The 25,151-nt window shown below is 39.7% G+C and overlaps 1 protein-coding gene across 1 annotated transcript in view; it reads left to right on the top strand.

Moving 5' to 3' along the window:
• The window catches only part of poln (polymerase (DNA directed) nu), a 73,123-nt gene that overhangs the window by 10,298 nt on the left and 37,674 nt on the right, over positions 1 to 25,151 (top strand). The window contains exons 8-12 of the mRNA XM_030075726.1: positions 1,293 to 1,376; positions 2,072 to 2,167; positions 2,723 to 2,779; positions 3,074 to 3,130; positions 5,460 to 5,525. Coding sequence (XP_029931586.1) covers positions 1,293 to 1,376; positions 2,072 to 2,167; positions 2,723 to 2,779; positions 3,074 to 3,130; positions 5,460 to 5,525 — 360 coding nt within the window. The remainder of the gene's footprint in view (positions 1 to 1,292; positions 1,377 to 2,071; positions 2,168 to 2,722; positions 2,780 to 3,073; positions 3,131 to 5,459; positions 5,526 to 25,151) is intronic.

Genomic DNA, 25,151 nt, shown 5'->3' with positions numbered 1-25,151 from the left:
GTCCTAATACCTTTCCTGTGTGGCTGATGTGTGCGCTACACAGATTTACATATTCCTCAGCCTTAGGCCACATGAATCTCAGTGGGTAGGCTTAAAAACATGAGGCATCCTGTTTTAATAATTACCCTATTGAGGTCTAAACAACACTACTGTCTTCCAACTCTTTGTTCTCAGGGTTTTATTCACTGAGATAAAGAAGGATTATGTGAAATAAATCTCAAAAATTATTGTTTAGTCACAGTGCACATGGGATTACATATTATATGTTGCTGTAGACCCATTTTCATATGAAATGCGGTGTGAGATTTGCGTTGTTAAAAATAATCTTATGGCCTAGACCCCTATTATCTTGTCCTGCTAATGTCACTATATTGAATAGGCTACACCAAAAATCTGTATATAAATCAAGAAATAAGATCCGAAAAAGGTATTAAATATTGCAATGGAAACTTCTACTGCTGTATGTATACATACATGAAAAGTTTCCCTCCAAAACGTGATATTTCAAAAAAAAAAAAAAAAAAAAAGAATCCTACCCTTAAAATATTGACTGGCAGGAAAGGGATCATTATGTGATATTATTGATAGTATAACATATGTTGTTAGTGTTGCGATCATTTCTGTATTTGAAATGTTGTGTAATGAATATCATATCATTTCAAAATGTCTCTGATAGTGTAGCATTTTGTAATCAAACCTGCCACGCACACATAATCACACACACACACACACACACACACACACACACAAACACACACACACACACACACACACACTCTGTAATGCTCACAAACGTACTAGCTAAGATTGACTACCACAGATTTACTCACTGCTGGAAATTTTTATGCTCTCATCATATATGCAAGCCTGACATATGTTGCCTCATAAATTCTTTTAGTGATCTTCTGAGGCATGAGCCATTAATTTTACATGACACGGCAATGAAAGTCTGATTTATTGGCAGCAGGGATGGATGGATTTATCTTACTCATCAAATGTTATTCATACAATACCAGCCCTGGCTCATTCATCATTCAACCTGCATGGAGTAGCACATGGGTGGGATATGCATTTGATTAATTTAGACTGTATTATTGTGGGTACACTGTCAATCACAAGGTTGCTACTAAATTAACTGTCAGACATTTTTCTGTGATTGTGCTTTAATTTACTAACATTACACATGTTCTTGTTCTCTGGCATTTAAGTAGAGTTAAACATACATTGAGAAATATTTGAAAAATATTACCAGTTGTAAATAATATTACCCCCTCTACCTTTCTCTCTCTCAGACTAAGATGAAGCAGTTGGAGCAGGAGGCTCACCAGGCAGCAGGACAAATATTTTTGGTCTCCAGCAGCACCCAACTACGAACAGTCCGTACATTTCTGTGTGTGTGTGTGGGTGTGGGTGTGAGTGTGAGTGTGGGTGTGTGTGTGTGTGTGTGTGTGTGGGTGTGTGGGTGTGTGGGTGTGTGAGTGGGTGTGGGTCTGTGTGTGTGGGTGGGTGGGTGTGTGTGTAGGCAGTTTGGTGATGTGTTGTATTTGATCATATTGTCCAGCAGGGATCAGGTAATATGCTTACTTCATGATACGATACAGCATAAAAAAGTCCAGGAAAAACAAATTATGACTCCGCAGAGTTCTAACAAATATTTGTAGCAATGGCCTTGTCTTGGTCAAATGTTAACATTTTCCAAATGTCATTGTAAAGTACAAATAATGTAATTTTGATGTGAAATTGTGATGTGTGAGCTATCTCATTCATGATTTCTACTGCAGAAACAAATGTTTCTGTATTTCAACATACTGAATTTTGACATATTGTTCACCCTCTGTAAGCATGCATCACGTTTAGCCTCTACAAAACAATAAACTAAGGTCTGGAAAATATGTGGTGTTTTGTGAAGGAATTTTGTGATGGAAAGAGGGAATTTCCCGCTTTCTCTGTATCTATTGGTTTAGTTTTGCTGGGGACCTAGATCAGTTCCTGCATATGTGTGTGTGTGTGTGTGTGTGTGTATGCATTCGATTTTATATGTATGTGGATTATTGATTTACCCTGTTTGAAGGTTCTGTTTGAGAAGCTTCGCCTCCATGAGCGCTGTGAGAACAAGAAGCTTCCCAAGACCATCAACAAACAACAGCAGTCAACATCAGAGGCTGCAGTGAGGAGCGCACACACATACACACACATTAATATGGCTGATTTGTTTATGCTTTTCTGATCCCCAAGTCTGTTTTACTCCAAGAAAACCAGCTGCCTGCACACACTCAGACACACACACACACACACACACACACACACACAATCACACAATCACACATACACATTGTCACATACAGCATACAGGTGCCCACATATTCAAGATGTTTTTGCAAACTTTTTTCAGAGTTTTTTGTTTTTATTTTTTGAGTCCACATCCACCATTCCTTTTTGGGATTTGATAAAATAAATTACCAGGTAGAGAAGATAAACAGTTCAGTAGGTGCACAGTCATCTTGTTAACTTATAGATTTTCATTGTACATATTAGCATTCATGATACAAAGACAGCAAGACCTCACATACACTACTAAGGGCTTTTGTAAGCATTTCAGAGCTGTGAAACAGACAAGAAATGCATGGCCCAGAACATATTGTTAAATAGATACTGCTATAAGTCCAAAGTGAAAGTGAACTTTTAAAGAAACTAGTTCTTGTTTCCTCATCTCTGTCTGTAGCTGTTGCAGCTTCAGGACCTTCACCCTCTGCCAAAGATCATTCTGGAGTACAGACAGGTAAGTCATGCTCACAGCTGGTTCTCTTGATTTATGCAGCACCATGAACAGCAGCAGTCCAAAAACAAAGGGTTTGTTTTTGTTTTAGGTCAGTCTAATGAGGTAGAGTTTCTCTCACCTTTTAAATCAAATGTGAGCTGTATATTATTTGTTTCCCTTGCATCCCCTGCACCTGAGGAAACATGGTGCATTTTCTGTTTAGAAATGAATCTAAAGGAAGGTATCTAACTGATCAATATCTCTAAGCAGCATTCGTTGTGTCACTGTAATAAATGGCTGCATTGTTGTCCACAGGTTCACAAGATCAAATCCACTTTTGTTGATGGAATTCTCTCTTGCATGACGAGCAAGGTAAAGCTACATCTGCTGTCATGGTGCTGTGGTTTTGACCCTTGCACTCTTAACTGTTAGTTTCTAGTAATATTTATGATTTTATGATCTGGGAATTTAACCCTGTTCTACTGTTGCACTGGAGGTTTCTCTAGATAAGGGTAGGCTTTGAAACTAGCACCTGATCACCCACTATACTGGAGATACATTGCATTGGTGTCAGGTAAATTTCACCAGTTTACCAGGCACACTGTTGTGTAGAAATCAAGTTGCTGAAAAAAATCCCCAAAATATACATGAGTTCACATGGACATAGCATTCACAGAACACACACAAATCACGTAACACAAATCCTCGCATTTATTAGGCTGTTTGAAAGGCTAACTTTATGTGAGGGGATTTCTCACTTTAAGTCTGAGAAACAAGATCACACAAAGCTCTAGTCTCTTTTTGCCATCATCATCATAGAAATGTAACTGAGCAGAATCGGACCCTGCATAGTGGATTCTGTGGTTACTAAAGGACTGTCTTTGGGTAACCGACTGAATAACTTTATTGACAATTCAGTTGTGAAAAAACATGCATCTGGACATTGGCAGCCAGATCAGTGAATTAACAAAAATTGCAGCAGAAAGTGTCTACCACAATCAACCAGGTAATCAATCTATCTTTAAATGTTCAAAGTACATCTAGTGAGTAGGGAGTGAGTTTATTGAAATGGAGGACAGTCTTTTCAGTTGTATGGTATGGAAAGTGTTAAAATGCGGGACTGTCCTCGACAAATTGGTGCGTTTCGATCAGGCCAGCTCAGCCTCAGTCAGCTTGCCTTCACTGAACTTCACTGAGCTGAACAAACTCTTCTGTTGACACAATGACATCACTGAATGTATATAACTGTTGCCTCAGAGAGACAAACCACCTTAAACAAGGCCCATGCTATTTCTACTCAATTACATTTTTATTATTCCACTCCTGTGTTTAGTATTCCTGGGGAAAATCCAAGGACTCTGTTTCCTTTGTTGCTCAATTCATATGCAGTACAGCACCACACACTGCATCAGAATTACTCTGAGGCTGTCATTACACTACCCCTACACCAGAGAGCACTCACAGGCCTAGATGCCTTCTGTTATACTTTGAGAGTGAAGTAGAGGAACACCATATTTAAGCTGGTTTCTTCAAGCTGTTAGCCCTGTTTACTGCCACTGCTGTATGGAACAGGCAGATCAAATATGTAGGTCTGGTTCCCGCTGTCCTTCCACATGGGCCTCCTGAGACTTTGCAGGGAGCTGCAGCTTTTGTTTGTCACTCTGTGCTTTTTGAACTCTCCTAATGAACGCCGCCGACTGTCAAAAGAGCTGCTTGGCTTCTATTTCTGCTGATTCACTTGGCAGTCTTTTGGGCAGTGTAGAAAGGCAACACTCCCAGCAAATGGCAACGAAATGAGATTCAATGTCCAGCATAGGGGTGTCAAAATACCAGAGTTTTGGTAGCTGATACCACTGCCAGTGAAATTTGCAATGCGTGATTGGATGCCATGACAAGAACAGATATACTATTCAGCACAAACTCCTTAATTTAAAAACTTTGTATGAACATTAACAAGTACACAGAAACCATGCATCAAGTATTTAAACATATGTTAAGTTACGCAAGCTACAAACAAAGCAGCCTAACAAAATACTAATTGCAAATTAGATTGAACTGTATGAAATGTACTGCTGTAACAACATACACCTTGGTATGATCATGTGCTCTGATTTTGATCTGCAGTCCTGTAAGCATGACTGCAACTTTTAAGTGTTTTAGTATTTAAACATAATGGCAAACATGAAAGTATGAAATTATGTTGATACTGCCAATACTAAAAACACTAGTATTGGTGCCGTTTCAAGATTTTGTTACTGATTGTGCCTAAATGTTAATACTTGTGGCATCTGTGGTCAAGAGAGTATTTAATTCTTTGCAATAAAACACCTCTGTTGTATGTGATTAATGTAACAGTGCCAGAAGATCTGACCTAGGTATCAACACTTTTACACTGAGTTACATTGTCCCTGAAAGTTCACTCATCTTCTACAACCAAAGAACGAGTAGCCAGTGTTGACAATGGTTATCGTGTTACTTTATTTATCGGGGTACTTGTCGGGCATTGACTACAGCTGAACTTCTGGGTTACATCATTTTTCGGCAGTTCATAGCGCAGTAGTGTTATTGTTTATCCTGCTTATTACTGCAGGATTAGTGGGCTTGCAAATGGCTAGCTCATATTGGGTTCAGGACAGTAGCATGGCAGCGTTGTTGTTGCTAGTAATCTAAAGTGTCTCCCTCTCTTTCTGTAATGCAACAGAACTACATCTCCTCTACATGGTGCCAGACCAGTGTGGTGACAGGCAGAATTTCAGCCAAACACCCAGTAAGTAAATGCCGCCCCCACACACCCCCACCCCCAACCAACACACACACACACACACACACACACCATCCCTCCTCTCTTCAGTCTCTTGTTTTTATTGCTTTTTATCTCACCATGTTGACTCGCCATTCAAGCATGGTTCAAATTCAAGGTTGTGTTGTGTCTAATTTGGCTTTTAATAAGGCATTATGCACGACCGTATTCCTAATCACAAGGAAACAAAATACAAGCCCATGCTACGAGAGAAGCAAGGTTGGAGCCCTCAGCGTGAAGTAGAGGTGGGAGACAAGGTTGCAGCCAAACTGAAATTCAGCTCATCATTGTAAAGATTCAGTAGTTAGGCAACCAACTGGGGGAACAGAAAGAGAAGAAAATACTCTAAAAAACACTGGTTCATGTGAGGCTGTGCAAATCCTATGTATATTTGTACTCCATGATTTTCATTTTAAACATTTTATTCCACTTATAATATCCACTGTAGTTGCAGTTGAAACTGGTTGTCAAAGCCCAGCAGTGGCTGCATATCATGCTGACCTGTTTAGTCCATATAATGGTCATTACCTCAAGTATTCTCACCATAAATTAACATTTGGAAAATTACATGCAAAAGTACAAAATAACAACATTTTTAGTCTCTCAAATCAATAGGGAATCAGAATTGATGGTCATTTTCATTATTTCATGATTTTTAAAATAACCTCCTCCAAATTCTGAATTTATTAATTAATGCTTTACACTGTTGTATCTATTATCTATCTGTTGCATATATTTTCCATCATTTTCCATGTTTAAATTTTCTGAGGAAACAAATTTATAATTTTCATGGTATTATTGCACTGTGAACTCCACTTTCCCAATTTCCAAACCTTGTGTCAAAAACAACAACGCATTTGCCAATTTCTTAGTAATTTCAAAGGCAAAAGTTATTTATATTTCTGATTTTCCAAACATTCATTTAAATACATCATGGAGTGAACTCCCATGATATCCACTTCCTGGAAAACAGAAAATCTTAAATGGCGACCTCTTGCTGCCCCAGTGGGCATGAGTAAAAATTTCACCAATAAAACCTTCACAAACTCAGTGAACACCCTTTCATCTGTGCTAGCAAATAAAACTATTTCTTGTTGTGATGAATGTTACACACATCTAACTTGCATGCTCATAAAAATGGAAGGGTAAGTACGCTTCTTTTGAAGCGCACTGAAACTGAAAATGAGAGGCACTGTTCCAAAAACAAATAATACCTCAAGTCTCCATTCTTCCAGTCTTTATTAGTGTTACATATTTAAAATAACATCTTGGCCATTTTGCAGTGCCACCATTCTTTATCCATGAATATCCTGCATGTTGTCTCAGCTGGGCTACAGCTCTCAGAGGGAGGAGCTGTCCATGGTGCTGAAGTGCAGGGTGAGCCTGGAAGCCTACAAATATGGAGCAGCAACCTCAGGCCATGTCACGACACTGTGCCTGCCCACAGCACTCAAAAGGCCACATTAAAAATACAACAATCAAAAGCCGAGTTGGGTTTGTACCTGTTAGAATTAGGCTAGTTAATTGCATTTGGGATACATGAGAACCTCTCTGAGTTATATTTATTCAGGCACAGTGGGGGGCTCTTTTTAATCTCTGTTTTGCCAGTGCACACAAAGACAGTTGGATTTGTTCCGGTGTATGCGGATGCATGTGCACACACACACACACACACACACACACACACACACACACACACATACATATATATATATATATGATTGTTGTATTTTTAATGTGGCCTATATAATTTCACACAAACACTATATTCAAGCTATATTCATTGTGAGTGTTTGTATGTAAGAAAATAGGGGAAGCAGCCTCATTACATAACCTCCCAAAACCTCCCATCATCACTCACTTAACTTGACACCATAGAACCATAGTATGCTCTGTATGTATGTGTGTGTTTATGTCTCTTTCTTTCTTTCTTTCTTTCTTTCCTTCTTTCTTTCTTTCTTTCTTTGTATTTTCTATTCATTTGTATGTCTCTCATCAAAGAGACCCTTTAATGAATCTCACTGAAACACACACACACACACACACACACATACACACTATGAGATTTTGGAATGTTATGTAACAACAAGCTGGTATTTCTTTTGGCTGTCCACAGGGAGAGAGAGAGAACTGTGTGTGTGTGTGTGTGTGTGTGTGTGTGTGTATTCCCAGACAGACAGTGAGTTTCGCTTATAGAGAGGGTGCAGCAGTAAAACCTTTAGTCACAGTTAGTGTGGCTTTATAGAGTCAGGGAAATAGCACTACTGAAATATTCATAGTACCTTGAACACACACACACACACACAATCACACACACACACACACACACACACACACACACACACATTTTGGATTGGCAGAGTGGAATGTGAGAGCTTTAGATCTTAAAGGAAATATTTTCTTCTCCCAAATTCCTGGTCTCTCTCTCTCTCTCTCTCTCTCTCTCTCTCTCTCTCTCTTTCTCTCCATTTTCCCTAGTTTCTCTTCTTCCTGTCTCTGCCAGTTGTATTGATGGGCAGGCTGCAGGTAACAGATTTGCGGAGAAGGCAGAGCCACAGTTTCTAAGTGTATCTTCCACAGTGTTTTTTCCCATTTCAAGTTTAAATTTTGTTTCTGAGAAATCATGTCATTGCATTGGTTCAGTTTATCAAATACCATAGCACCAGTACCCATGAGTCTCAGAGACAGAATCACAGTTTGTTTATTTGCCAAGTATGTTGCATGCAAGTAATGTATCTTGGTTCTTGCTGTTGTTAAATGAAATAAATTAAGGGGGACAACAAAACAAAACCTATAATATAAAACTTAAATATCAGATTATAAAACTTCCCAAACTATAAAACTTTTAAAACCTTTAAAACTATAGAAAGAATTTAAACACTAAGAGAAAAACAAGCAAGAGCAAAGTAATGAGAGTGCCAACCATACATCTTGAATGTAAGGGGAGCCCAGCGACTATTATTATGGCGACAGTGCCAGGTAAAGCTGCAGAATATGTCAAAACTATATAATATTACATTTGGGGAAATGAATGGGATTTTTGCTACTGGAGCCTTGGCTGCCCAAAATAACCCTGCTCACTTCACAACTCTATACAAAGCATTTTTATTATTTGTCAGCAGGCCACATGATTGGCTGATGCTCAATACAGTCACACAGTGTGCTGAAGAAAACCTTCATCACAAGACAGACAGACCATACAGACAAAAACATGCTTTGTCTCTGTTTTGTCCTACTCTTCAGCAGGGCCATCATGTTTCCCTTCTGTTCTGTCCACTCTCCCTCTCTCTTTCAGCACAGGGCGGTCGATAGCTCATCTCGGCTACATTCAGCCGTCAGGGTCCAGCGGTCCTGTCATTATGTATGGCTCTGAAACACACGCACACATACCCGTGGACACACTGAACTTTTCTCATCTCACTTAGCAATTTGTGGCAGGTGTGAGCCAAACTTTGAATTGATCATCCTGCCTGCTGGATGAAATATACGAGTGTTGGACAGCTGTGATTTAACAAGGCACTATTCCTCCTACAGCTCCCCACAACTGGGATTTAGTTGAGTGTCCCACTCTGAGTGTTCTTGGGCTTATCTGCATTATTTTGCCTTGTTTCAACATATTTATACATAACTGCATTAACGGCATTGAAAACTGGTGGGATTATCTCATCCCGCAGGCAGATTTTTTCACTTGTTTCAAGCAAAACAATAAATTTAACACTAATTATGATGTTAGGAATGAATGTTTTTTTTAAGTATTTGATGTTTGTTTTGTGTGTGAAGCAGTAATTCCAATTTGCTTGCACAAAACACAATGTTTCTCAGTTAATTCCATGCTTGTTATTTTCATTTACATTTACATTTTCATTTTTAAGAATTCCTTGATACTTTTGAGATCATAAATAACTAAACTAAATACTTTAATATGGTATGGTATGTAGTAAAACAGTATACACTCTGCAACAGCTTTCTCTGGTATCAGATAGAAAGATGTCACTGCCTGATGCCCACCAAATGATACTAACTGATCAGTTACTACTGGTGAATATACCAATTATCTAGATCTAGGGCTGCATCTAATAATTACTTTCACTGTCAACTGATCTATGAATTATTTTTTCTATGAGTCATAGTCTATAAAGTGTGAAAAATAATGATTAATGTTGATGGGAAGTTAGCCGAGCCCAAAGTGATGATTTTAAATTGTTTCGTTAGTCCAAACAGCAACCACAAATAAATATTTTTTTATGATTTGAATAGAGAAAAGTAGGCAAATCTAGGTAATGCTGTTTACCTGCTTTACTGCTTTAGAAACAGTTACTAGCAATTATGAAAATAATAGTCAATTCTCTGTAGATTAATTAATCAACTAAGCAACTATTCATTTCAACACTACATTGATCTCATTAAAAATAAATTTCATGGAAAGCCATGTGTTATTGCGTGTGTTTGCATTCTTTCAGTATTTTACTTTCAGATTAGCTTTGGCTTTCTGGTAAAGCTGGTAATGGACTGAGAAACAAATGATGCCAGATCTTTAAATTTGAGGGCTATTTAGACAATGTTTAATAAGTAGGCAAAAAAAAAAGCATCACAAGAAGGTGATTCATAAGCATGATCAGTAATGATGATTACATGTAAGTAAATAGTCATTATGCTCAATCTAATGCCAAACGAGTTTGCAGAGTGATGGGTGTAATTAAAATTAAAGCACGGCTAATGACAATTTCATGACTCTCCTGTAAGAGAATCATGGAATTGTTTATTTTTCCAGCAGTATTTACTTTACTGCCACAAAAAAGAAACAAATCACACAGAACTGGAAAGATCCATAAAGAGAGCCATAAAATCCATTTTAGTAAGGTGCCCTGCGTAATGCTAGCATTGTCATTTACATTTCAGATTTTAGGCTTTTAGCTCATGCTCTGATCCCAAGCAACCAATTGAATAAGCGTCAGTTTCTACATCAACATTACTACAAGCAACAAATAGTGAAGCACTCTGGCAAGGTTCTTCTGCAAGAAGTGCTGGGGAACAGAATAAATATAAGAGCCAGAGGGTGCAATGGAAAGGTTTTTTTATGGCCACAAATTAAAATGAGTTGAGAAGGACGATGTGGGCAGAGGGGGATATGTTCTACTAGGGAGTGGGTTATTTGAGGTACTTCTTGTACATATGAGTTTTCAGCCGAGTGTGCCACAGCAGACGGAGAGTAACTGCTGCTCGACTGGATTGTGAAGGTCATTTGTTTCACTATCTGAGGGCCAGGAGAAGAGTCAGCGCCTTCTGGTCTTCTGTCTCAGATTAAATCCCCTTGTACCATTACATTCACTTATAATTATTAGTGAGTAGCATGGTTGTTAATCCAAGATTCACTCAGTGATTGCTAGCATGTTGCGTCCTCGCTGCTTTGAGGAAACATGAGTGGGACAGTGGGATTTTTTTAAGGAGATATTGGAACCAATCTCACGCTCACTCCTTTGTTTTTGTATGAGCACGTTTGCATGTATTCAGATAAGGAGAGTTGCACAGGGCTTTAGCTTTAATCGCTCGTGGGGTAATTTAGGGCTGCACAAATAATCAGAATATTATCAAAATCGCATTATGGCCAAGTCCAATATCCAAATTGCAGGAGGAGCATTTTTTTTTTTTTTTTTTGATAAGGGCACAATGTGTGACAAAATACCATTATAAATTAAGCTTTGTGGTGCTACAGAGATCCCCTGGCCTACAAATTGTGCTGTCCAGACATAACTTTGTCATCATTTTAATAGTTATAAATCGGTATAAAATGAAATTTCTGATGCAAAAATGAGCAGTCCTCCTGAAATTGTGAATCATAGCACAAACGCAGTCTGTCAAAATAATTGCAATAAGATTTTTTTTACTACATCATTTAGCTTTAGGTTAATGTGTGTTGAGGATGGTCTGCTGTAAGTAACACAAAGCTTTCTGAATTAAGGCAAGACAGCTGTAAATCCAACACTGACTTTTAAGCTTGCTGAGAAGTGAGTGTGTCTGCAGGGGGAAATAATTGTCTCTCTGCTCCGCCTCGTCTGATTTAATGTGCCAAAAGCAAAATTAAGTGCAGCCTGTGAGCCTCAGTTTCCCCTCTCTCTGTCTGTTTCTAACTCTGTGTCTCTATTTCTGTTGTCTCTTGTGCTATTTCTCTCCCACTATTTGTCTCATTCTCCCTGTGTTTCTCGGCCTATTTTTTCTCTCTACCCCTCCACCCCCACCCCTCCAACTGTGTCTAATTTTCTGTTTCCTTGTCTATTTCTATCTCCCACTCTCTTCATATCTATGTCTGTCCTTTACTTGCTCTGCTTGGTTCTCTGTTTAATTCTCCTTGTATTTATTTTTCTCCTCTCACTCTCATTTTCTCTTCTATTTCTCTTCCAGCTGTTATGTTACATGGTCCTGCCTCTCCAAGTCTCAGCTCTTCTTCTCTCTCTCCCTCTTTCTCTCTCACACACACACAGCATCACACTAATGCCCTTGACAGTGTGGCAGTGAAACCAAAGAAGGCACATGAGATTGAACTTCCTTTCCCTCGCTCTCTCTTGTGTCTCTGCCTTCATCGTGACTGGCTGCAGCAGCAGGAGGGGGAACAGCATTCATCTTCCAGTCCTTGATGCAGCACTCCACTGCATATTCTCTGCTTTCTCTCCCTCTCTCACACTCTTGTTTGACTCCTTTATGGCATTCTGAGATTTACACGCTCATAACCGCCCACAACTGCTTCAGACTCACTCACACACAAACACAGAAATCAGATGTAAACATGCTGTTCTAACAGCTTTTGGGGGTTGATGTCATACTGAAAACTGTCCTTCATGCTGTGTTTAATGTGGTATCAAAGGCTGAAGTGCCATGGCCTCTGATGGAATAAGTGTTTTCTCTGGTAATCACAGACTGCCGTTCATACACAAACAATCCTCTCTGAGTCTCTCTAGCTTAACTTATTGCTTCAAAGCTTCCTCTCTCTCTGGATCTTTCTGTCTTTTTCTTTCTCTCTGCTATTAGGCTTGAAAAACCCTCTCTGTAATTCCCGGATTCTTTCTGTTGAGCTAGTTGTACCTTGAAATTCTGCACATTTAGGCCTACTCTTTAATTGTGTTTGAAACGTAGGATCTGAACGGGCAATGTAGGATTTTGATGTTGGATGCTGGAGTTTTCAGATACTGACATGACTAATGTCACACTAAACAGTACCAAAAATCGTGTAATTTGATAAAGGCTGTTATAGTTGATAGGAAGGATGTGAATGTTAAAAAGAAGAATTAAAAGTAATTGAATTTTAATATGATGAAATAACTTACTAAATAGATAAGTTTAATAAACACTTTGAAACTTATTGTCAAATAAATTAATACTCTGTCTTGGAAAATTAACTAACAACATGAGAAGGTCATTTTTCATTTCTTTATAACTTTTAGATGTGGAGAAAATTTGGAATTTTAAATGGAAAATGTGTTATGACCATGTTTTGGAGATGTGGTGGTGGGAACACTGTGTTGTTTGTCTCGGGATTACGCAGCCCAGCTTTTAAAGCTGCTGAAGGCCGTTCCTCACACTGCCAGCTGATTTGCCTTCAGGACTCTTCGTGCAGAGAAATGTGAGCTACAGGCTGAGACCAGAGGGATCTGTAGCAGCCTGACATTAATTTTTTTGAACTTATGACACCTGAGGGCTAATCTGAGTGCAGTGTTGGTCTCTGAGCCACATTATCCGCTGACTCCCCGGCCGTGTCAAATACAATATGGCACAATCACACTTAAACACACACAGATGTGCACATACACACATATTTATCCATGTACAATTGCATGCATTAATCAGCGTATTTACTGTCATATTCACTGTACACCACTGATTAGGTGTTCTTAGGGTGTTTGTATGTGTGTGTGTGTGTGTGTGTGTGTGTGTGAGAGAGAGAGAGAGAGTGAAATAGAGAGACAGAAAGAGAGGATTAGTGTTGAAAGGATCAGGAGGAAGCTCAGTCTTTTCTCACTTTAATTAATCCAGGTATTATTTTCACCTCTGCCACCTGGATTGACACAATCCACCATTCTTTATGCTTGATGTTCCCCCTCTGTGTGTGTGTGTGTGTGTGTGTGTGTGTGTGTGTGTGTTTTCTTTATGTATCTGTTAAAGAATGTCGATAAAGGCAGGGTGACCAAAAGCATATTGTAGCTTCATTTGCAAGCTGTTATAATCAGCTAATGTCCCTCTCATCAGCTTGACTTAATTATGTTGACTCAAATGCATTTTTTTAGCATTTATGGTGTTCTGTACACAACTGAAATTCGTAGACAGTCTGGTGAAGTGCAGGACGTTGATGTGCATAGAAATTATGAGATTGCTACACTTGTAATTACTGGCATGTGTTTACTTTTTTTAATTTTTAAAAGAAACATTTGGAGCAGCCTATTCTCAGGGTCACTCATCCACCCATCTGAGTTGGTTGAATAGTGCTGCAAACCTACAGTCTGTTCTTTTTATTTCTGGAGAATATTTGTAAGACATATTTCATGCTGTTCTAAAACATATTTTGGTTTGAAGTGTCCTGCCCTTTACCTGTGATGATTCTTGCGAGTAACCTGGGCTTATAATGCTGCATTGTAAACACCAACAGTCAGCCAGGGCTCCTGTTAGCTGAACTGGCTCTGTTCAGTGCCAGTGGCAGTGCCAGAGTTCAGGGAGGCAGCAAATGCTCTGCCACCCTGGGTCCTAGTGCCAACCCCCCACCCCTCCCAACTTAGCAGTATTGTGCTGGCTCTGAGTTTTGAAGCTATGTGCCAATCCCTGTCTCCATGCTGAGCAGATGGATTTTGGCGGGTGTATGTTGTGTGTATGGTGTGTGTTTGTGGTTATGGTTGCAGTGTAAATGGAGAAAATATAGCTGTGTGTCTTTTTTTTCTATGTGTGTGTGTGTGTGTGTGTGTGTGTGTGTGTGTGTGTGTGTGTGTGTGTGTGTGTGTGTGCTCAGTGATGAGTCATTAAATTGGTGCAGTGTGATTAAATTACCCTACACCAGCACAGTGATACAGCAGTCCCCATCTGTTTAACAAGGCAGTCCTCTGGGATTACTCTCTCTCTCTCTCTCTCTCTCTCTCTCTCTCTCTTTCTCTCTCTCTCCCTCTCTCTCTCTCTCTCTCTCTCTCCCTCTCTCTCTGTCTCTCTCTCTCTCTCACACTATTTTCCCATGCTTCCCGGTGTATTTCTCTCTCTCCTTCATCCTTTCAACCTCTATCTCTCTCTCATTCTGATCCTCCTCCTCCCCAGTCCTTCCCCCTGTGCTGAGTCTTCTTACACTTTAATAGGTTCATGACTTCTTGCCTCTGATGCTGCTGTGAGCGGTGTTTAAACAGCTCAAGGGCTGACAAAACATGTCTCAGGTCTTATCTCTAGACAGCTGAGACACAAGCATTGCATACATCTAAAATCATGGTGTAGCATTTGGTTTAATCTGTGTAATGTTGGTGCAGCACGTCATGTCCATAAAGCATTGCTTAGCATGTAAATTATGCTTGCGCTACACTAGATGTATTTTATACACATTCATGCATTAGTGCATTGAGAGAAGAGGATTGTTCACACTCATAGTTGAATATTTAATAACATCTTCATTTGTAACCTGCTTTAACCAAATCTAAACACTTAGGAATATGGACAACAACATGATGATGTAAAAATATCCAACAAAAAAAATTATGTCTGTGTATATTTTTTTTATTTTCAGTCAGTGCTGATGTTTCTATTTTTTGTTGCTGTACTTGAGGTTTGGTAAATTTGTTTGTTACTGCTCCATACTCTATAAATGTATTGACTCGTTGCTAGCCGGTTTTACAACATCCTTGACTTGGGTACTATATGAAAGTGTGTGTTGTGTGTGTGGTGGAAAAATAGGCCTATTGATTAATTTCTGTTATTTCTTACTATATAACATTGCAGGAGAGTAGAAGATAGATGAATGCACACGTCTTTGAAAGCATCCTTCTTGGAATGCACTTTTATGCTGCACAAATTTCCTGTTTTTCTTTTGTTCTACACACACTGCATTTTTGTGTCCAAAGTCCACGCCTATATTAGCTGCTTTCGACATAAGTCTCTGTCGCTTTTCTCTTTGTCACTTGGCCACCTGGCTCTGTATCCATTTCCTGTGGTGCACAGTGAACAAACCATGCTGATGCCTTGGATGCTTCTTTTGCTGCTTGTGTTTCTTTTGTATACTAGCATGCAAGAACAGATTATTGATTGCACATAACAACTCCATTGCAAGATCCATGATGAAGTTCCTCCTCCTCTTTGTGATGCTGAGGCATTGTTGGAATACAGTTGATGTACTGATGATGGCCAAGTTAAGAATGTTACTAAGGAGATAACTAGCTCTCTGGGATAATGGCTGAAATCCTTTACGATAGCAGAGAAAAGTGTCTAAGTCAATGGCATACCTCCAAGTTTTTGTGTGTGTGTCTGTGTTTGTGTATGTTGTGTGTGTGTGTGTGTGTGTGTGTGTGTGTGTGTGTATACAGTTGTGGTGTGGGGGTTTTCTGTGTCTTACAGCTAGTTCTGGGACGTTAGCTGTACTAAGCTGTGTATCTCCTTCCCGGGCGTACAGCCAACAGAGAAAGAGAGCAGCACAACTCAGAACAGCCGCATTAAAGGAAACATCCACCCTAAAACACAATTTACATGTCTGTCAATTTGTTTTGAATATTTCGTTCTACCAAGGTTCATAAGGTTAATAAGGTACATGCATTCCACGCAGGGCAGCAAAATTTCTTTGCCGAAGGCTCTAGTAGTTGCATAATCCCAAAAAATGAACTTGCTACTTTAACTATTTTACCAGTCAGTGACCCTCAAAATGACAGCTGGTCAAGTAATAATCATAAAAAAGTAAATGCCAAATTAGAGATAGTGAATGAAAGACAAAATCATCAAAGCAGGCACATGTAATCAAATGATTAAAATTAAACATACGTAATACATATAAAATTGAAAAACTGCACATTACTTGAAGACAATGTTGAAAAAATGTTATACAGAGAATTTTAAAGAATATGCTAAATTAAACAGAAATTTCACATCACATTAAGATGTTGTAGAGGCATTTTCATAAAACTACATTTTTAAAAGAGAGATTTAAAGAGATTTAAAAGAAGACCCAAAACCTGATCCCCTCAGGCTAAGGTTCAGAGCCTTAGTGCTCTGCCTTTATGACCAGCCTGGATCTTGGTACCACCAGGAACACATAATATGAGGATCTCAGGTTATGCCCTGACCTATATGTGGTTAGGAACTTAGGCTGTGCTTACACTTGTCTTTGCACTGCAACCTTTGTCATCCAATCATGCCAGTACCCATTACTGTAACTGTCAAGTCTGTACACTTCAAGATCAGACCTTGCTCACACTGGGGTCCGATCAGCCAGACAACATGCCAAGGTGGTCTGGAATGCATTGAGTTTGGATCTCAGTGCAGTGCAGACAGCATGTGGGCACAATCTGGGCAATTTATCAAACATGCCATTTTGGATGCACTTACTGCGTGGGGAAATATCCACATATGAATATAGCCGATCATTATCTGAAGAAGGGTACATTCAAGAGTCAGGTCTGGGAGCATATATGTGGACACAGCTGAGTTTCAGTCTGGTGCATCTGATCACAAAAGTCGCACTGAAAAGACATGTCTAGCCACGGCCTCTGAAATGTACCTAGGAGCCAGATCATATGGAGCCTTAAAGGTTATCACTAAAATCTTAAAATCAGTTCTAAAAATTATGGGGAATCAATGAAGTAAAAAAACTCATGAGCCACAGCAAACATGAGCACTACATCCTCATGCAAAATCGTGCGAGCCTTTTCACACATCAACAGAGCTCAGTGGAAATGTGTTGTAACTTTCACAACTGATAGGTCAATAATTAAATCAAACACACTAGAAATAGCAAAAATATTCGAATTTAATCCGTCCTTTTCAACATATCAGCAGAAATTAGAAGTGGTGCCAACTGCTTTAGTATTTTTATTTTCATTTCTCCATCTAAGGTTCTGTCTAGTAACCCTGCGTAGGAGACTGAGTTTGAAGTTGATCTAACACAAATTTTGAATCAGATAGTCTTTACCATGGATTTAAGTTGGTCTTGGGAATTTCGGCCCTCAATGGTGCATGACAGGACCAAGGCCATTTCTATGTTACAACTCTGGCCTCTTGGGAATAGAACAGGGAAGCGCTTTATTCATGGTTGTAGGGATATTATTTCTGTGCTTGCCTCCCTCAGCAGGGAGGTCAGAGTGCAGGGTCAGCTACACAACAGCGTCCCTTCAGCTGGTAGAGATCAATGTCGTAGCAAGGACTCTGCAGCAGAGCAGGTGTTTGCTGACACAGGGCTTCAACCTATTTACAGGGACAGTCATGGAAGTCTTTGCTGTAAAGAGAGACTCAGGGAATTTAATTAACTCTTGGGACAAGTCATAGTATATCATGGTATTACTTCAGCCTCAATTTAAAAAAAAAAAAAAAAAAAAAAACAATAACTACTTGTTCACCAAATATAACATTTATTTTCCATTGTATTCATGTTATGTTCATTTCCCCTGCAGAAGAAAACAGAATTGCAAACTTTTTTTAGATGTAAATAATCTAAAGTGTTTGAAATATTGGTCAAAGAAAAGCATGTCATGTTACATTTATGTCATGGAAATTCCTTTTTTCACATTTGACAAAGAGCGGGAGCCTTGTGATTACAATGCCACATCTCTGCAAAAAGGTGGACCAACAGAATTAGTAGTCAGTAGTATAATAATAAACGTTATCTTCACTTTCGGAAACAGGCTTACATAGTACTTTACAAAACAAGAACAAGATAAAATCATTCATTGAAAACATGTTATAAAGTAGGACAACAAAGGCAGAATAAAAAGTATTTATAATAAAAAATATAAAACTGATAAAAGCAGAGTGAAAAGGTAAAATCCTGAAAATAAAATAGATGGAGTAACATTCACATGTACTACATAAAAGTACGTTTTCAGAAGTGACTTAAGTGATGATGCCCAAAGAGGGAGCACAGTGAGTTGATGATTAGACTTTTATCCTCAGTGAACTTTTCAGTTCAAAGTTAACTAGCCATTTTAATTTCTTTGATGCCACAGTAGTGTTTTAGAACAGAAGGGTTGATTGAACTGTGCTGAGAAGGCTAGCATAATCATGAGTCAGGCAGTGAAAATGTACCAGCCTGACAGACATGCATGTGGACAATGAATATAATTTCACTCTATTTGGCCTGCAGGTGGCTCAACCAAACATGTTGGCATAATCCTGTTCTTCCACAGTAGATCATTAAAATGACTGTTTACTTATCTGCATCACAAATGAGCAAGGGGCCAATGGTTCTTAACCGAAACAGCATGAATATATTCAGTTAATGATAAGATAAAAAACATTATTCCCTGGGTCAATAGTGCTAACAGGTGCTTTGGCAAAGGGCATCATCGCAAGGTCCATCCAGGCTCACTGGAGGACCAATGTGAGCCCATTGCACATTCATTATCAGGCTACTTTGAGCCCATACTAGGGTATGAAGAGGCACTAAAGCACACAAATATTGGTTTGCTCTGGAGGACGAGGAGGCACGCTGTGCAGGGTGTTGGTAGTGAAAAGACAACACAGAAAACAGGCACATCTGCATGATTAAGTGGCCCATTCAGAGTCAATGAGCCCAGGAGAGGGAAACGTGTATGTTTGTCTGTGTGTGTGTGTGTGTGTGTGTGTGTGTGTGTGTGTGTGTGTGTGTGTGTGTGTGTGTGTGTGTGTGTGTGTATGTTTAGCTGTCTACAATACAGGCATATTTATGCAGTGTGTACATGTGCGTGTATTTGTGTGTTTATTAGCTGACAGCATGGGAATATTAATGCTGTGTGTCTGTTGCGTGTTTGTGTGTATATATCTGTGTACTGTGCAATTGTGGGTAATACTCTCGCATCTGTCAGCTCTGTATAATTCACACAGGTTGATGTAATTAGCTGAGGAACAACAACATCAGCTGTCATTTAATGGAGCCCGTCCTGCACCAGTTCTCATCTGTATGCACATGTGTGTGTGACTTTCTGTGTTTATGTGCTTGTACGAGTGTGTGTCTATGGATTTTAATGTGCTGTAAACTTTGTGACTATGGCTGTAAGTGAGCTGAGAATTGTGCTTGTGACATACAAGTCAAATTTGAGTGTTATATTTATGAGAATTTTACTTGCCTTTATCTCTGGATGATCTATCAATATATATCAATATCATGATATGAGAATAGATAGTGTCTGGGATTTTGGATATCATAATATTGTGTTGTATTTTCCTGGTTGCATTTCAGCACTTGCTGGAAAAAAAAATACAAAGACATGGTACCACTGTAGTCCAATGTTATTTAAAAGGGAGGGGAAAAAAGGACACTGTTTACCATTGCTATGACAACACGTGGCATTGCGGCTCGCTACTTACCAGCAGTTTATCATCCAACCACATAACATAGTAAGGCTGGCTAGTGATCAATCATATCTCCCAGAAAAGCTTTTTTGTTGTCGTTTTTGTTGGTTTTTTGTTTTGTTTTGTTGCTTTTTTGATACTAGTATATAGTTGTTTTTTGATCTTAAATTATTAAGCTGTGGATCATCAGGCACCGCTGTGATTAATTTCTCCGGTCACATTTTTGTTCATCAGTATTTGTCCCCTTTTGTGATCTGTTGCGTGTTGTAACACTGACAGTGATCTTGACAAAAGTTGATCCAGATTCAACTTTGGATGCTGTTCAAAAACAGGGAGCAACTGTCTGCATTCTGTCAGATGTCAAATGCCGTCAGTGTTCCACGTTTAAAAAACTAACCAAACAAAAGACAAAAAGAAGTCACTTTGACACATGTTTACACTGGGGAACATTTATAAAACAGCGTGCTGAAACTCTGACATGTCCTCTGTCTGCATGGCCCCTTAGACAGTTGTAGTTCTATTGTTTACCCCTACCTGCCTGGTCATCAAATTCACTTTACTAATGACTGTTGATTAACAAATCTCTTGTTATGTGACTTGTTACGTTATGTGTGTAAATATCTTATGGAAGCACCACTAGTCTATGCAACATTGTCATGATATTAATATATGGTCAAACATATTGTGATATTTGTTATTTGTTATTTGTTATTTGATTTTTGCCCTTGTTGTCCTGCATCTGCATGTGTGTAGATGCAGGATGTTATATTGTCTAGCCACACAGCTCCAGAAAGATGTTGACTTGTGCCAGTTGACCACTTAGTCAGAATTTTATGGCCTCACTGTTTCTAACTGAGCAATAAGCCTGTTTGTTTCTTTGCTTCTCTGCTCTGCCATTTGTCCCCTCATCTCTCTGTTGTGCTTTGTCTGATCAATCACATACACTGAAGAAAAAGCTGTTTTCTTTTGCCTTGATAGCAACAGTCTCTATGAGACAAAAGTGATGATTCAAGCTCATATTGTTTGTCAGTAATTTCCAGGTTGGCTCAATTTCAAAAGACGCTGACAGTTACTACAAACACGCACTCAATGCCCATCAGCTGGCAGCGCCCAGTCTGTGTTTTGGCAAAGCAGGTGGCTGACAACCTCTTGTGTGATCGGTGTGTTGGCACAATGAATGAATGGAGACTTACCCTGTCTTTGTTCCGTCCATGTTAGTGCTGATTACATTTGCAGAAAGCAATTGGTTATGAGACCTCATGCTTGAATACGATAAGTGCAGATTGTTAAAGCTCACTTTGAACTTGGGAGGTGGAATGACAGAGTTGTTAAAAATGCTAGTTTTCAGATGTATTCATAATCATTTTTTTACTTTTAGGAGTGTTTATTTTTCATTATTTTAGCCACTAGACCCAAAGATTTGTCTGCTCATTCTCCTATTTGTTAAAATCAAATTATAGGCAAAATCAGTCCAATCACATGTTTGCCGTTGTCATCCATGTGTTCTGTGTTTGTATGGAGGGGGGCACAATGATGCGTTGTTGCCGTCCTGTCATCGTTGCTATGAAAGGATGATTGAAGGCCATAACAACAGTCTAACATGACAGATCTCCCATGGAAGAGCTGTGTGTGTGTGTGTGTGTGTGTTTGCGAGCGTGTGTTTGCGAGCGCGCGTATGCTTGGAGCAGAGACTTACCCAGCCTTACCACTCTGTCAGAGCCTGACTCCCACAGTGCCTGCTAATGAACCAGTCCTCCTTTCCCCACCACACAGTCAGGGTGATAATTACCTAGACCTCACACAGACCAGGTGTGTATGTGTTTGTGTGTGTTTTCATATATGTGTTAGATGCATTTGTGTGAGAGACAGACAGAGAAGAGTGTATGTGTGTGTGTGTGTGTGTGTCTTTGTGTATTCATGCGAGAGTGTACAATATGTCTTCATTTTGTTTGCATGTGCTTGTTTGTGACCTCTTTGTATGTGTGTGTGACTGCATGTGTATGTATGCACCTGGGTGTTTGTGTGTGTGTGTGTGTGTGTGTGTGTGTGTGTGTGTGTGTGTGTGTGTGTGTGTGTGTGTGTGTGTGTGTGTGTGTGTGAAATAGAGGGAGAGGGCATTGTTGCATTGATAGGGTTTGTCCAGTATGCAATGCCTTCACTGGACTACAGGTAGATGTTAATAGATTATTATATAGAAAAAAGCTTTGGATTATGTTGGGTATCTATGATTGGTTGCTGTTGAGTTTTTCACATGTGAATTTTTGAAACATACAAAAAACAAAGTAATGTTAACTACTATACAGGGTGTCCATAAAGTCTCTTTACAGACGGTACTCAATTTCTTGCCATGTTCGCTCTAGCGTAGCTTCATCAATGGTGGCAGTGACATCAGTGATCTTTTGCTTCAGGTCGTTGATGTCCAATGTGATTAAAAACTTTGATAACCACTGAGTACATAGAACAAATCTGATCTGAGACTTGTGGACACCCTGTATATTTAGCTTGCCAATGTGGAGTTAGGTTACTTCTGACAGGATGACTAGCGGCTGTGCAAGGCTGGTTACATTACAGGTTGACCAAAGTTTTTTAAAAATGCTACCTAACTAGGAATCTTCTTTGCAAATGAGACAAACTCATATTATGGGGGAGAGCAACAGAGATGTGCCGTAAACATGGTGTTTCTCTGTGTGTGTGCTTGTCCGTAACCTACTGTGTAACTGTGTGTCTGTTTGTTATTGTGTGTGAATGGGTTTTTTTGTGTGTGTTTGTGTGCATCAGCAGTGAACTTCTGAATAAACTTAGGAGAGAAGTCTGGGTTTGCAAGGAATAGGGAGCATATGCTGACTGTCTGTCACTCACTGTGCTCTGTATATGTGTGGAGTGTGTGTGTGTGTGTGTGTGTGTGTGTGTGTGTGTGTGTGTGTGTGTGTGTGTGTGTGTGTGTGTGTGTGTGTGTGTGTGTGTGAGTGAGAGTCTTCCTGTGCTTAATGCTGATGTGTCCTGTACCCACAGTGCATGATGGGAAAGCTGAGCCTGCACATCCTGACCTGATTTACTGGGCTACAGCACAGGACAAGACATACACACACATGCACACATGCATATATACACACACCCACACATTCATACTTACACAGTGAGAAGGCTTCAACTGAATGAATGCAAAACTACCTGCAGCTCTCCTGACTCATTCTGTCTCACACACACACACACACACACACACACACACACACACACACACAGCGGGTCAGGTAGTTTAATTGTATGTATATTTTATGTACAGCTGCAGTAGCGCTCTCACTCTGCTTATGTGTATGTGTGATGGAGTTTGGTGGGTGTATGTTGAGTGTATGGCGTGTGCTTGTGGTTGCCGTGTCAATGGAGAAAATATAGCTGGGTGTGTGTTTTTTATGTGTGTTTGTTGTGTGTGTTTTTATGTATGTGGCTACTTGTTTCAATGTAAAGCTTTGATTGTCCACACCCTGTCACTGACTGCAGTCCTTGCTCCTTCTCTCTCTCTCTCTCTCTCTCCCTATCCCTCTCTCTCCCTCTCTCTTGTTCTCTCTCTTGTGAATAATGAATGAGCAGTGGAAGCAGGGAGCTTTTCTCTATCTCTGCATGACACACAATCAACCGTTCAGACCCTGGTTCAAACCACCCACATACAAGCATGGCAGGAAAAAAGTAGTATGTTTTGTGCGTGTGTGTCTGTGTCTGTGTGTGTGTGTGTGTGTTTCTAGGCCTGCTGGCCATTTGGATTGCATCATGTCTTTGTTTACATCTCCATCCCTGTCACTGATGCTCTAATTCTTGACAAATGGTTGCACATTCTGTGTATGTGTGTGTTCATTATCTGTGTGTGTATGTGTGGTGGTGCTCACTATATGTTTCTGATAACCTCTAATGCAGCACATCTGACGTCATTCTTGGTGTATTAGATTTGCACATGTGCATGCACACACACACACACACACACACACACACACACACACACACACACACACACACTGCTTGATTCCTTGTACAACTTCATTGGTGCAGTGTGTATGTGTGTGTTCGTGTAAGGGTGGGGTGTGTACAGTGGGAGCCACATGGTAGAGTGTGGATTATCAGGGATTAGAATGGAACCGCTGAGTCCAGGCAAGCCTTTCCCTGTTCTCCATCAAACTGCATGTGTGTGTGTGGGTGTGTGTGTGTGTGTGCCTTTCCACTTTCCCTCTGTGTTTCTTCCTCCAGGCAAACAACATGGCATAGTTGTAATTTTGTGTGTGTGCAGTATGTATGTACCCATGGGACCTCGTTGGTGTGTGTGTGTGTGTGTGTGTGTCCATCAGCATGGTTTTAGATTCCTCAGCAGGCCAATGCCAGGTCATCTAAGGGCTTGGCAAGCGTCAAGCTGCTCCTATTTTAGGTGACGTGTCTGAGAACTTGATAGATTGTTGGGCTGGCCAGGGTCTCTAGATGCTTTTTTCATTTTTCATTTGATTGCAGCCAAGCAAAGCACAAAGTGTGTTGCTTTGCACACTTGGGAGAGAAAAGGGGTATTCGGGAACTCAATGAATGGGAAACTTTACAATTGATTTTAACAAACTAAACATTGATTAATTATAAATCTTTATTACATCCAAACCTGCATGAAGCGCTATACTATACTTAACTAATCTTGCCTTAACATACACCTTAACATACACCTGACACTGATAAGCTTAAACAGAATGGAGCCTACGGGCAGCAATGGAGAGGGCACACTCCATACACACTCACGTATATTTTCCCGTATATTTTTTCTTTTACTTTACACATTTAGGGACACTGTCAACTTGTATACAACACTGAATCATAACCTTTAATGCCACAGAAAAACAGTATTACTTACTAACCAATGCTTGTAAGCATGTGCTATGAACACATCAAGATTATGACATGTCACCGCCATGGTTGCTGTAAACAGTTATATCTAGCATGTAGACACGATATAGAGAATGTTTTACAAATGTATGCAGTTATGTTATTACCAGTATTAATTCGGTGGTGTTTGGCAGTTGGGCTGCAGCGTTGCTGTCAGTTGACCAGGTGAGAGTTATTTACAGCTGAGTATCATACCAAGTA

Source organism: Myripristis murdjan, chromosome 18, assembly GCF_902150065.1.
Source record: "Myripristis murdjan chromosome 18, fMyrMur1.1, whole genome shotgun sequence".
Classification (NCBI taxonomy): Eukaryota; Metazoa; Chordata; class Actinopteri; order Holocentriformes; family Holocentridae; genus Myripristis; species Myripristis murdjan.
The sequence above is the reverse complement of the archived record's forward strand: the minus strand, read 5'-3'. Positions and strand labels throughout refer to the sequence as shown.